This window comes from Mesitornis unicolor, unplaced genomic scaffold (genome assembly GCF_000695765.1).
Source record: "Mesitornis unicolor isolate BGI_N332 unplaced genomic scaffold, ASM69576v1 scaffold39820, whole genome shotgun sequence".
Classification (NCBI taxonomy): Eukaryota; Metazoa; Chordata; class Aves; order Mesitornithiformes; family Mesitornithidae; genus Mesitornis; species Mesitornis unicolor.
Window position 1 is genome coordinate 4,618 of NW_010161002.1, and position 13,898 is coordinate 18,515.

At 45.7% G+C, this 13,898-nt stretch overlaps 1 protein-coding gene across 1 annotated transcript in view; it reads right to left on the reverse strand.

Annotated features, from left to right (window-relative positions):
• Positions 1-3,865: 3,865 nt before the first annotated feature.
• The window catches only part of PRPF40A (PRP40 pre-mRNA processing factor 40 homolog A (S. cerevisiae)), a 20,063-nt gene continuing 10,030 nt past the window's right edge, over positions 3,866-13,898 (reverse strand). The window contains exons 10-26 of the mRNA XM_010191689.1: positions 13,730-13,898; positions 12,548-12,653; positions 11,542-11,606; positions 10,778-10,942; positions 10,254-10,362; positions 9,888-10,038; positions 9,044-9,177; positions 8,536-8,650; positions 8,302-8,393; positions 8,056-8,172; positions 7,294-7,431; positions 6,252-6,347; positions 5,672-5,758; positions 5,482-5,578; positions 5,332-5,393; positions 4,342-4,470; positions 3,866-4,025 (exon numbers count right to left, since the gene is read on the reverse strand). Coding sequence (XP_010189991.1) covers positions 3,933-4,025; positions 4,342-4,470; positions 5,332-5,393; positions 5,482-5,578; positions 5,672-5,758; positions 6,252-6,347; positions 7,294-7,431; positions 8,056-8,172; positions 8,302-8,393; positions 8,536-8,650; positions 9,044-9,177; positions 9,888-10,038; positions 10,254-10,362; positions 10,778-10,942; positions 11,542-11,606; positions 12,548-12,653; positions 13,730-13,898 — 1,925 coding nt within the window. The 3' untranslated portion in view covers positions 3,866-3,932. The remainder of the gene's footprint in view (positions 4,026-4,341; positions 4,471-5,331; positions 5,394-5,481; positions 5,579-5,671; positions 5,759-6,251; positions 6,348-7,293; positions 7,432-8,055; positions 8,173-8,301; positions 8,394-8,535; positions 8,651-9,043; positions 9,178-9,887; positions 10,039-10,253; positions 10,363-10,777; positions 10,943-11,541; positions 11,607-12,547; positions 12,654-13,729) is intronic.

The window sequence follows — 13,898 nt, forward strand, 5'->3', positions numbered from 1 at the left end:
CATTCTCACCAGTATGACCCCATCCTCACCAGTATGACCTCATTCTCACCAGTATGACCTGCCGCTTGGGTGCATAGTCAAAGGCCACACCAGCATTCGCTCCCTTCTGCTCTTGTTGGGTTGAAGCCTCCTCCTCCTCTCCTCCACAAGCTGCTTTGATTGGCTTCCAGCAGGACTTTTCCTTGTCTAGCCGCGCGTGTTGCGGGTGCGGGGGTGTGTACGTGTTGTGTGTGCACACGTGTTGTGTGTGTGTGTGTGTACACGTGTGCTGTGTGTGCACACGCGTGCGCGAGCCGTGCGCTCACCGGCGCCGCTGTCCCCTCCGCAGATCTTCGAAACCAGCCGTACCGCCGGGCCGACGCGGTGAGGAGGAGCGTCCGGCGCCGCTTCGACGACCAGGCCTTGCGCTCCGCCAACGGGGCCGAAATCTCCATGTGAGACCCGCGGGGCTGGGGGTGGGGAGAGGCCGGGGTTGTCCGTGTGCGCTCATCCGCAGCCTCGGGAACAGCGAAAGTCACCTCAAAGGGCTCAAAGACCTAAAACAAAGCCGCACAGGAACAGCAGCGATGGGCTCCCCTCTCAACCAAGTGCCTAAACCAGCAGTACCTGCTCCGCCGACGGGAAGCGATGGGATTGGGTGCGCTTACGCCGTCACTCAGTGTTTTTAACCAAAATGTAAACTAGGTGGTGTTTTTGGGGGTGTTTAGTTGGGGTTGATGATACCAAGGTTTAGCGACTGGTCTCCTGTGGGCCCTGCGTTGTGACTGGTGGTAAACTGGTGGTAAACTGGTGATGCTGGGACGTGCTCTGCTTTCAACCGCATTCCTGTGCTGAGGGACCGACCTCGGCTCCAGCTGCACTTACTGCCTTGTTCTGGGGTTGTGTTGTAAAACAAAGGAGACATTTAAGGGCTTTCTCTCTCTCTGCCATGCAAATAACCCAGGAGGAGCCCCCGTTCCCCCTCGCACCGCGCAGCCGCCACAGCTGCACCTGGAGGTTGGGCCTTTGGGACGCACAGGGGGACAGCGGCAGCGCCAGGGCCCAGGATGAGGAGGGCGGCCACGGCGCGGCCGATGTCCTTCACCCCGGCAGCTTCTGAGTAACGGCCTATTTATTAATTAGCACTAAGCCATTAACAGCTCACGAGCAGCATCAGGGCTCAGCTCCTCACGCAGAGACGCGTCCCGTGCCCCCACCCATGGATCCCTGCCCCGCTCCAACGCCACCTTCCCTGGATGTTCCCAGCTCAGGATCCCTTGGGCAGCCCCATCTGAAACCCCCGGGAGGTCCTGGGTCTCAAAATCGCAGTTTTTAAGCTTCAAAAAAAAAGGGACAGAGCCCTGACTTGGCACCATCACAGCCCCCAGGGCACGGGAGCATCTCGGGAGCGAGGACCTGGACCCCCTGGACCCCCCCGCATCCCCGCCCTGGGCGCATCGCAGCCGAACGTTCATTGTAAAATTTCTTGTATAGTATTTAACCACTGCAGCCCTTTTGTTTTCCTTTCCGTTGTGCTGACGTGAACCACTGGTGAAGGTCCCTTTTTGTTCTCCTCGGATAACGTGTAGTTATACGATAATCTGTTTTTAAATGTACAGATATTTTGCTACAAGATTGGTGCAGTTTTTTATGGTTTTTACACTTCTCTTTTATTCCCCACTTCAGCCTCCGGGTTAATATTGTAAATATTGTTTAAAAAAAAATAAATAAATGCATCAGCCTGTGCTATACAATCTGAATGTTATTTTAACTTATAGTTTTGGTTTTATATTTAACTCGACGGACCACATTGACCTCTGCTTGCCTATTCACAGGACGTTTACCTGCGTCTCCAGCGCTGCTAAAGAGAACATGCCACCCCCTGCCCCACAGAAGAGAGCTTTAATTGGCTTAAGAGAGTTGGAAAATTAATTTAATAAACCCTTAGGGACGTGGGCAAAAGCACCAGCTCAGACATTAAAGTAACACTTTCAGTTCAGTGACTGAAGACACAAACCAGTTCACCGCTGGCATGTTCTCTTTAATACTTCTCTAGTACTAGACCTGCTTTCTTAGCAATATTAGAAGTGTTTTATCCGAGCAGCTCATGTTACTTTCCTGGTCTGTTCCTGACATAAGAGCAAATAAACTATTTACACTACTACACAGGAAGCCACAGTGGGGTGTTTTTTTGGGGGGCACTTTAATGGGGAACTCTGGAGGCTGCAGCGGGGGCAAAGCCTGGGGGATGCTTTGGGGTTTGGGTTGAGTTTTGGTGGTTTTTTTTAAACCCTTCGGTGTTTGATTTTGTCCATCCCCATCACTCTTCATTTCCCTTAAAAAACCAAATCACTCCTTGCTTGGATGGTCTTGAAAGCAGCTGCTTTTAAGGTGCATTTCTTCTGCAAGCTCTAATTAAGACATTGGGGCAAGAAAAACCCCACAAAACCAACCACAAAGCTCCTTTACAGTAAGTTACAGTTACAGGTTTGGTTTTATTTCTAATGGGAAAATAAATTCAAACCTTTTAAATGCAGTATTGACTTAGGAACTCTATAGGAGCACCAGCTCCTGCCTGGCCTTGGGAGCCACTCGCTGCAGGGGGGGGATCCTGAAAAATGCCCCTGTCTGTGCCTTCCCAAATTCTGACGTTAAGCTCACCCCTGGGTACAAAGGATCTCCTCAAGAGACCAAGTTTGACCAAATTTGGGCATTTTTCCCCCAGAACACCGGGCAATGCTATACTCACTGCGGGAAAAGCCCACTGCTGCAGCCTGCTCCCCGCGCCAGCCCAGCTCCTGCTGCCTGCACAGCAGAGGTCCCTGCAGCTCGTGTTTTAAGTGCCTGATTTCAGCATCCCAAAGTATTCGCAGGGAATCCGAGTCCTGTAACCATCCTGAGAAGAAAATACACTGCAGATTGAGTTAAAAATGAAGCTGAGCTCTCGAAAGCCTTCAGATTGCTGGGTTTAAGCTAAAAAAAGGAAGAGAGGAATAATTAATCAGCCGTACAAAGTATTTAAAAGCAGAAAGAAATACTAGCAGGCACTAGAAGACAAGGTTTAATAATTGATAAAAATGTACAAAAATACTCCCGGGGAGGCTTCCCGTCGTGCACCACGGCAGAGCCTCCCGGGCAGGAGGGGGCTCAGCTTCGTCCCCCCCCTAGCAGGGGGCGCTGGGCCGTTCTTCGCAGGTCCCTAAGGCAACACAGCGAAATTCACGTACAGTTTCATCGTTGGTTTTACATTTGTCTTCAGGGGAAGGTACAAGCTGCAACAGCACCCGGGGCTGTTCTGGGTCGGGTTGTTTTTGGGAAGGGGAGGTGGCCGTGACCAGAGCACCCCCCTGCCGACACCACAGCCCAGGGCCCGTCCCCTGCCCAGCCACCGCATCTGCAGGGCTTCGAAAACTCACCATAAAAAGTGGCCAGGAAAAGCCAAATCTTTGTACAAAACCTCAAAGGGGTTTGGCCAGCGACACGGTTCACAAAAGAGCAACTCCAAAAGCCGGTCTTTTTTTTTGCAGAACAGATCAAGAAATGGCTTCGTTACGCCCCTCGCCTTCCCCTCTCCCAAATAAAAACAGATCCATGAAACAAATGAAAGCACAGGAAGCTATATTAATAATCTGTCTAAAAAATGAAGTTGTATCTGCCTACAGCAGCCGGGCACTGCAGCGTCACGGCCTTTCTAGGAGATGCTTGGCTAGAAAGGTGCCAACGCTGCCCCAGACCCCGCTCCGTGGAGCCGAGCGCCCGTCCTGCCCCAAACTGCACTCGCTTTTCTAGGTTTGATGCTGTAATTCTAGTACTTGAATGGATTTCTGGGGTAAAAATCAAACCCCGCTGTTACTCAACCATGGAACCGAGGACATCAGCACCCACGTCCTGCATTAGACATTGGATTCTTTTATTATGCCGCAATGTAAACATATTTGGTATAAATAACGCTCTCATTGATCTTCGTCCAGTTGCTCCAACAGCGTCCTCCGCTGCTTCTCCAGCTCCCCCTCGCTCAGCTCGCTGCCTGACGTGTCCCAGTTCCCCTGTGAGAGAGGTGCGGGGTCAGAAGGGTTTCCCCTTCCTTGCATGGCCTGCGCGGGTCCTTCCCCCCCTGAGACCCCAAAGACGCTGAGCCAGAGGTTGACATTCTGCATTCAAACACTGATATGTGCCTCTGAAATCACCGTTCTGAGCCCTTCCCAAACCCCCACTTGCAGCACACCTACAAAGCCGTGTGCTGTGCTGCATCATCCCACCGGTACCTCAACTGGACTCGACCTCACAGGTCTTTTCCAACCAAAACCACTCTGCGGTTGTGAAGCCCAAAGCACTGGAGCAAAAGGAAAGACGCAAGCTCACCGAATCTTTTCCAGGCCGTTTCTTAGTAGGAGATTTATGCTTTGATTCCGACCTCTGCCTTGCTCTATCCTTTTCGCTGTCTCTTTCTTTTTTGTCTTTTTCTCGTTCGATGTCCGATTCTGGTGAATCCTGGGCAAACAGAGAAATATTAAAATGTTAATATTAAACGTTAGCTTACAGAATAACCACACCTCAGAAGAGCCCGGCTTCGTTTCAACTCAGACCGTATCAGAAAAACTGCTTAAAGTGACTAAAGCAGCACATCCAGTGCAGCCAGCAGCTGCTGGGCTTTACTGGGTATCAACTGTTCTGAGAGGCTGCTGCCTCCCACTGGGATTTTGCTCCACGTTCTGTTGCTGAGCTGATGTGACCCTGTTCGTGGTGCAGCCCTTGAGCACCAATGGCCACCAACCGACATCCCCTCCTTGTGTCCGCTGAAGGAACTGCTCAGAAATCAGAGAAACTCAAGAGTACAGCTTTTTGGGAGAGTTTTGAAGCCAGCACAAGCTCAGAGACCCCAAATTCTTTCTTTATCCAAGACAAAATATGTTATTTGGCCTCAAATGATACAGAATGAAAGCCTCTTTCTGCTCTTTAGGTCCTTTTGCTGCTCCAGCACATTCAAATATCAGAGTTTCTAACGTAACCCTGACGCAGGAGCAGAGAAAGGGAGCGATGCTCAGTATAAGGCAAAAGAAAAGAGGGCTGGGATTGCTCCCCCGCCAAAAGGAGCCCCAAAACTCGCCATGACAAACAGCAAACACCAGGCTGTGAGCACAGCCCTTTGCAGCTGCTCACGTGTTAAAACCCCCAACGTCAGCAGTCTGCAATGGTCTGATACCAAGGTGCGTATGACAACCCCTGCTCCAGCCTGACCTCACATGGTCCCTGTCACAGCAGCAGCTGGGTGACCACGGACACCCAAAAAGGGCTCCTGAAGCCCTGAGGTGCCGAGATGCCCATGAGCCAACTCCAGTGAGCGGCACTTACAGACTTGTGTCTTCTCTTCTTGCTCTTCTTCTTGTGCTTTTTTGACTTCTTGTAACTCCTCTCTGCAGGCAAACACATCAATAAAACTATGAAGACCCAGCGATAAAACAGCAATACTGATTACAACCCAAACCCAAAACGCTCTCTTACCGGATTCTGCACTGGAAGAGCGCTCGGAGACCGATCTGGACTCTGAACGCTGCCTCTTCTTCTTTGAGTGGCTGTCGTCGTCCTCAGACTCGGAGCCCTTTGGGTACAAAATGATGCGGTCAGCAAGACGACAGCACCACAAACAGTTAGGAAAGCCCACTTTGAGGCAGGATGAACACCTAAACCTTACCGAACGGGACCGCGACCGCTTCCTGTGGTGTTTTTTAGACTTTTTCGAGTGTTTCTTGTTCTTTGAATGGTGATGCTGGCACTCGTGCTAGAGTACAAGGAAGGCAAAGGTTATAATCGGTCTGCAAGGCACAGCAAGGAACTGCAGCGATCATCAGCCACAGGGCATCTGTGATAGCAGGCATTAAAAACATTAACTGAGCACTCATTTGGTCAAAACCATCAACAGCTGCAAGGTGAAGCTGTAACATTTAGCAGCGAGGAAGCAAACGACTTCAGGTGTGGATGCACACAGCTCCCATTACCCAAATATGGTTTCAATGCTTCCAAATCAAAGCCCCTGCTTAGGATGGCCCAGAATACTCTGTGTACTTCATTTGAAATTCTGAACTTAAGCCATTTTACTGTCTCTTACAAACTCCAGAAACCACAAAAACCAAACCCCAAAGAGCACATCCTGCAGAATCAACAGAAACCAGCAGAATTCTGTTAAACCTCTCTCAATCTGACACAATTTAACAGCCAAGCAGCTAAGAATTTTTTGGTATCTTTTCTAAATCAGGGGAAAAGAAAATAATTACCTCTAGTACATGCATGAAGTCTTTAAATATTCTTTTCCTTTCGGACTCCAGAGTGATGTCTTCAAACGCTGGCTCCTTCACAAATCTCTCTCTGATCTGTAAGAAACATAGCAATGAAACACTGATATGAAATACAGCCATTCAGAAATAATAATGATAATTATAATAATAATGATGATGATGATGATGATGATGATACTACTACTACTACTACTAAAGACATGATTTAATCAGTTGAAGAAGCCATGGTAGTGTCACCAGGCTATTTATTTTTGATGCCATCTTCAGCCAGCATGGTTTCCAGGAAGGCTCCGGCAGCTGGAGGCATGCAGGAATGGACTGGTTATTTCCTGCATATGCTATTTAAGTAATGCAAAACTTAAATCACATGTTTTTATAGAAAATATACTTTGAGAGGGAAGGGTTTGAGAAGTTCTCTTACCAGAAAAAGTTTAAGACTTAACTAAGCAGAGTGCTTTACCTCCGTTATGAGGAGCGGCTGAGGGAGCTGGGGCTCTTTAGTTTGCAGAAGAGGAGACTGAGGGGAGACCTCATTCATGTTTATAAATATTTCAAGGGTGAGTGTCACGAGGATGGAGCCAGGCTCTTCTCGGTGACAAACAATGATAGGACAAGGGGTAACGGACACAAACTGGAACACAGGAGGTTCCACTGAAATTGGAGAAGAAACTTCTTCTCAGTGAGGGTGACAGAGCCCTGGCCCAGGCTGCCCAGAGAGGTTGTGGAGTCTCCTTCTCTGCAGACATTCAAAACCTGCCTGGACGCCTTCCTGTGTAACCTCATCTGGGTGTTCCTGCTCCGGCAGGGGGATTGGACTGGATGAGCTTTGGAGGTCCCTTCCAATCCCCAACGTTCTGGGATTCTGTGATTTCAATTGAGTTTTGGGGGTTGTTGTATGGATTTGTTATTAATTTTTGGTTTGTTGGCTGAGTTTTGGGGTTTTTTTTGGTTTAACTGGTACTCAAACACAAGTATCAGCAGAGTGAAGGTATTCACATCACGTGTAAGTGTGGATACGCACATCTTCCCAGACGGCGTCCAGCTCGATGGGAGGGGTGGCCTGCTTCAGCATGCTCTTGAAGGCCGACTCTTTCCGCTTCATCTTGCGAGCTTCCTCCTTTTCCCGCTCCCGTTCACGGGCTTCTGCCTTTTCCAGCAGCTGTGCCAAACAGAAAACATAAGATCATTGGAAAACAGCAAAATGGAAGATTAATAATTCAATTTAATGCCACTTTTGGGAAGCCAAATGATGGTTCACCTTTACAGTTTTCTACTAGTCACTGGGCATACAGGAAAATTCTATTATTTTTAAACTATACAACCACCCCTTCTCATCCAGCCCAGGATGGCGTTGGCCTTCTTGGCTCAAGGGCACATTGCTGCCTCATGGGCATTGCTGCCACCAACACCCCAGGTCCTTTCCAGCCACTCGTCCCCTGTAGCGTCCATGGGGTTATTGCGACCCAAGTGCAGGACCCGGCCCTTGGCCTTGTTGAAGCTCATCCCATTGGCCTCAGCCCATGGGTTCATCCTGTCCAGGTCCCTCTCAGAGCCTTCCTACCCTCAGGCAGACCAACACTCCCTCCCAACTCAGTGTCATCTGATATATCTCTGCAATCGTTACTTTGGGAACTGTTATCAGGATAAGCAACTCTACAAGCACAGCATCTTTCTCAAATATGAGAATAGTCACAGCAGTGCAGTGAAAATCAATGCCAATTCTTGTTTTTACAGGAGATTTAATATTAAAGCTTTTTGACCATTCCTATATATTAATACTTACACTGTTGAAAGCCAGCTTGATATTCCCTGCATCTAAAGTAGTTGCTCTTTTAGTTGAGCTGATGACCGTAACAAAGTCTTCAAAAGAAGTGTTCACTTCTACCAGAAATCCTTTATCCTGCAAGAAAATTTGGCATCAGGAACTCTCACTTCAGCGCTAGTGCACGTTACATTAAACCAATGTGAAATCCCACCTCCCAGTAGCAAATACCCTGATATACTTGGCATCAGGGTTTTCCCCTCTCACCTTTAAGATATCTTTTATGATCTTCTTCTCATCGTGGTATCGCGCTTTCAAGTCTTCAACATAGAACTTGAAAAGATCAAGTGCTGTTGATCCTGATGAAAAAACTAGATAAGTCAAAAGCTAGCTCTAATAAAAGAGCTGCATTTTTTTAACATTTAGAAAATATACAAATATCCCTGCTCTATTCTGCCCCACATCCAAGACCTTTACCTTACTTTCTTACAGTATTCTTACCAGGCTGACCAAGCATGTTAGTGAACCTGATGTCAGAGCTTATGGTTGGGTACAGCTCCATCCAAGAGGACATCGAATGTAACTGCCCATGCTCGTGAAGTTCATCTAGAAACAGCTACAAAATAGAAGCAAAATGGAAATCTCAAGTCATTCATCATGGTTGTACGTGGCTGACAGCTGGGATGGATATTCTTCATTACTGCATTTCCATTTTTGTTAAAGTTTTATTGAAATATCTTTTCCATCATCATTTCTTCCTGCCTTCCTCCACCATTTACAGTGTTCCAATTGCATTTCCTTCCCACTCTATTTCCTCTATTATTAATATATATCTATTTCCTCTTACTCTCCCCTACTCTTGCAGCTTTCTGGCACGCAGATGTATTATACTGCAGGCAAAACGCTGTTAAACTGGTGCATTATAAGTACCTGGTAGCCTACCCTGAGTAATAAAAACCCCACATAAGGTATCTAATGACACGACATGTCTAAGACGAAGTCCACCAACCTGGAAAGATTCTCTGTTTTTACGCTGCCGCCTTCTTTCTCTAAGCAAACTCTTCTGTTTTTCTTCTTCCTCCTCTTTTTCCAACGCCCTGATGTGTTCCTCAAAACAGATCAGCGCATCCTCCTTATCCATGTCTGGCAACAGATAACAGTGGTAAGAGTCAAAATCAGGTATTTCTTCCCACTGACTGTAGGAAGTTCCAGAGTTTTTACTGTGAGTGAAGCTTCGCTGAGCACCAAAACAGATGCAGACCTGCACAGCAGTAAAACCCAACCTCCCTCAACCTGGATAAATCATCATTGCCAGTGTGCAGGACAGGAGCCCTCATGCAAAAAGCACGGTGGATGAATGCTTGTGCACCTCCCTGCATTACCACAGGTATCTCAAAAACACAGAATAACACAAAGCACCTCTGTCCAGTGCTTTAGCAGCTGTGTAAATGCATATGCTGCTCTTAAAACACAGGACTGACTCATTTATAAGAAATAAGTGCCCATAATGGAAAAACTACCTTTTACTCTAAAGGGCAAACACCAATTACTTTTTCACAGAATTAGAGTATGAGGAGTTGGAAGGGACCTGGAAAGCTCCCCCAGTGCAACCCCTGCCAGAGCAGGAGCACCAGAGCAGTCACACAGGAACACGGCCAGGGCTTTGGGTGTCTCCACACAAGGAGACTCCACAACCTCTCTGGGCAGCCTGGGCCATGCTGTGGTACCCTCACCTCTATCACCTTTTTCTAGGAAAACAAACAGCAGGAGCTCAGTCCAGCAGAAGGCAGTGTAAGTATTTGCACTGCTAAAGACAGATCCATTCCCTCCTCCAAAAGCAACTTTTGACATACTCTGAAGCTCCTCGTCTTCTGCAAACGTGGGATTGTCCATCAGATACTGCTGAGCCTCCGACCAAGTAGTGCAGTAGGTGACGTTAGCCATGTTATCCAGTATGTTCTTTAAAGCTTCCCAGTTCCTCTTTCGTAGCTGTTTGGCTTGTTCCTGCAGAGCAAACACATTTTTTAAAACATCTGAGGTCTTACAGACAACAAGACATGAACCCTCAAGCATGTTCTCCAAGGAAACACACAATTTAACCTTTGGTTTAGCCTTTAGTTGTAAAGCAATACAACTTGCACTGCTTGCAAGATTTCTTTACTAAGAGGTACAAACTAATTTTCACACAACAGTGAAAAGGTAAGTTTGGAGAAAGTTACCTTCTCTTTCTTGGACAGGAAAAACAAGACATCTTCATAGATTTCCAGACGATCACGCTCAGATATCGCATTCCAGACTTCCATCTCCCCAAACATTTGTTCAGCTTTTCTGCACAGAACAAGGAAAAACACAATCATCTACTGGTGAACACTGACTGAAATTGTCCCATGGCTCACAGTAACATTAATGAACTCTGTTTTAAGTAGTAATGCTTTTGTGTGACATCTCCCTAACTTCCTCTCTTAGAAAACCTTTTCTGTGACACCTTTCTATCTCTTACAAACAAAGCAAATGGTTAAAAATTAAAGCTGATGCCACTATGCAGTCCCCTCCACAGAAGTGGAGTTGTTTTTTTTGCTGAGGTCTAAGAAAATGAGGATATCTGTGTTCCTGTAACAGTTTTAGTTCTAGGCTTTCCAGGCTGAGTGCACACAAAGGTCAGAATTTGCCAACAGCATGGCAGTAAGATTTAATTTTTAATTTGGCAAGCGAGTGTAGACAGGAACTTCACTTCAGATCTTACTTGTATCTCGTTGTGGATGTCATCTTTTCATGGTTTTCAAGAAAGCGCTGGAAGGACTCTTTAGCTTCTTTGTACTTGGATCTTGCTTCTTCTTTCTCCTCTTTTTCTGTCTGGACTTTGTAAGCATTAAAGGCTTGCTTTTTCTCACTTAGTTTTGCCAAAGCACTTCATTGTCAAAGAAAAAGAAAACAACGTCAATTATAGAAAAGGGAAATTCAATTGGAAAAACAAAACCAAAGAGATTTGAATAATCCAGATTTTTGAGACAAAATGTATAATCTAAGTGTCCAGTCATCACCGTGTCTCTCCCTCAGAATTATGGTAGATGGTTTCAAAAAAAGCAGTAACAGCAAGCACTCATTAATAAAAGCAGCTAATAATAAACTACAAGCTATTATCATGTTTTCAGGTTACATTTACTCATTTCCCATTACAATACTGATCTTATCATGGATGTCAACCGCTTTTCTGCCAACGTTTTATTTAAAAAAGGAATCTGGAAAGGCCTGTCATTGTATATGTGTGCTTTTATTCCCAAGAAAAGTACAAAATAAAACCAACAACTGCCATGTCTTGGCAAAATGAAAAATTAAGCCTTGGACTTCCATTTCTCTATGTAGTAAAGGAGCAAAGTTCCCTGACAATGGCACACGTTGGGAAATGCACAAATACCTATTAAAGCAATCAAAAGGTGCATCAGCAAAGTCAAACTACATAAAATAGTATTTGTACAGAAATGTAACGCACAAAGAAGCAAGCAATACCTGTATCTAGGATCATTAATGATCATTTTCATTGCTTGCTCCCAGGAAGCATTAGATGGCACTCGCTGTGAAGACATGAAATTATTAACGGGTTACATACAGCACCAACACCCAACAGTGACAGATACCTTAAAACGTATACTTTAAACATACTTCTGAGGTTAAGCCATTCTTTGTCATTATTTTTTGTTTAATTTTTAACAGTCAACATGGAAAATGAAGCAAAAGTACTTTTGAGACGACTGCCATTTACAATAAGTGGCAATACATACAATAAATTCTGCTGGAAGTCTGCCTGCTATACAGCTAGTGAGTCAACACTCACCAGACAAAACTCAAACAGACCCCATCTACTGAGGGAAAACCAAAGCCAGTCTCGTTTTACTCCCATTTCATCTCCAACTTTGAAACAAAGATACAAAATTTGAGGGCTCAGACAATCAGGCAGCACTTTTATTAGAAACACACCTCACTGTCAGACAGAAACACTGGCAACCATAATTTCCACAACACAAATACAGATTTAGGATTACTACTTCAGAGGGGGGGGAAAAAGTGTCTTTAAATCAGACTGGCTTATGGAAACACTGCATATTAAATCTAACAGTTTGTCCTTTTTCCATATGGACCCCTACACTGTGTCTCTGTGAAGCATCTCGTGAAGCTGTCCATCAAATTACTCACCATTCCAGTTTGAATTTTGGACAAAGACCAGATTACAAGTTTGCATTACAGCATGGGGATCATGTAACAGGAAGCAAGCATGAAAAAACTGAACTGAGAGCCCTGATGAAATCTCAGCACCTCCTCACTCGCCCAAAGAGCTGAAGGACAAAATTTAAACTGTGTATTGTTTCCACTGTGGCCTTCCTTTCCCTCATTTCTTGTCTAGTACAAAAGTTCTCTTCTACAACAGTGAGAAATTCTTCACAAGAGAGTCTGGCAATTACTGACAAATGCAATTTTTGTAGTTCAATAAAGCCTTAGGAACAGTTGACTGAAATACCTTTTCTTTTAACAGTTCTTTAAATGCTTGCTTTGCTTCTTCCTTTGTATTCCACGTATAGGTTTTCTTAGCCGGCTGGGCATCATCATCCTCTTTCTTAGCAGCACTATATAAAACAGAATAAGCAGAATCACAGAATGTGAGGAGTTGGAAGGGACCTGGAAAGCTCCCCCAGTGCAACCCCTGCCAGAGCAGGAGCACCAGAGCAGTCACACAGGAACACGGCCAGGGCTTTGGGTGTCTCCAGACAAGGAGACTCCACAACCTCTCTGGGCAGCCTGGGCCATGCTCTGGCACCCTCACAGTAAAGACGTTTTTCCTCAAAGCATTTTAAAGAGTAAAATTTCAGTTTAGAGCCACTGAAGAGTCATAAACCACCATGATCAGATATAATGAGGTTTTCAACTAGCAATTCAAAGAAAAGTAAGAATGCTACACATGGTGAACACCACCATCTGTACAAGACTTTTCCTTGTGGACACCCTGCACAACTGATCAAAAAGCAGCAAACTATTTCAGAAAAGTACCATCACTTATGCAATTGGCTACTTGCTCAAGTTACCTAGAAATGATTTAAAAAATCTAATGCTGAATTTTAGCAGGAATATAGATATATTACATAAATATATAAAGGGGATGCCTAAAAATACGCCTTTTGCCCTTAATGACATTGCTGCTGGCTACAATCCCCCACAGTTCATTTTTTCCTTTGAATGATAAATTATCATAAGCTATAAATCTCCACATAATCAATTCTCCATTATTAAAAAACAAAGGATCTCATTTCTGGTGGCATACATAAAGATCTATTTAGCATTGCATTTTCTTCTAATGAGAGCCAATTGCACACATGGAAGAGGAAAAAGCCAGGGTAAGCACATAATGTTACCCTGGGAAACTCTCACAGCTATTGAAAATTTATGAAACGTTGATGCCACTCATGTTCTCTGTAGGGTTTCAGAGCTTTGGGAGAGGGTTGGCAAGGGCAGGGTGTTAATTTTTCTAAAATTAGGTGTAATACTTCCTCCTCTCTTATTCTTCTCTGCTGCCATTGATTGATGCTCATGATTCACTGAAGAAACAACTGTCAAAGACACCTGGCCACCTACAACTGAATACAAACCAGGCCCTGGAAGAAAGACCAAAGTGCAGCAAAGCCACACACTTTGTCACTTCACTCACTCTGCTGAGCCGTCCTGCTTGGAGGAGTCGTCTGCCACGCTCGCTGCAGACTCCCCACCCTGTTCCTGTGCAGCGGCTGCAGACGTGGCCTGTCCCTGCTCCTCGGCTGCGGCCGTGCCGCTGCTCTCATTTTCGGCCGCAGCAGCAGCCGCAGCAGATTCTGCTTCGG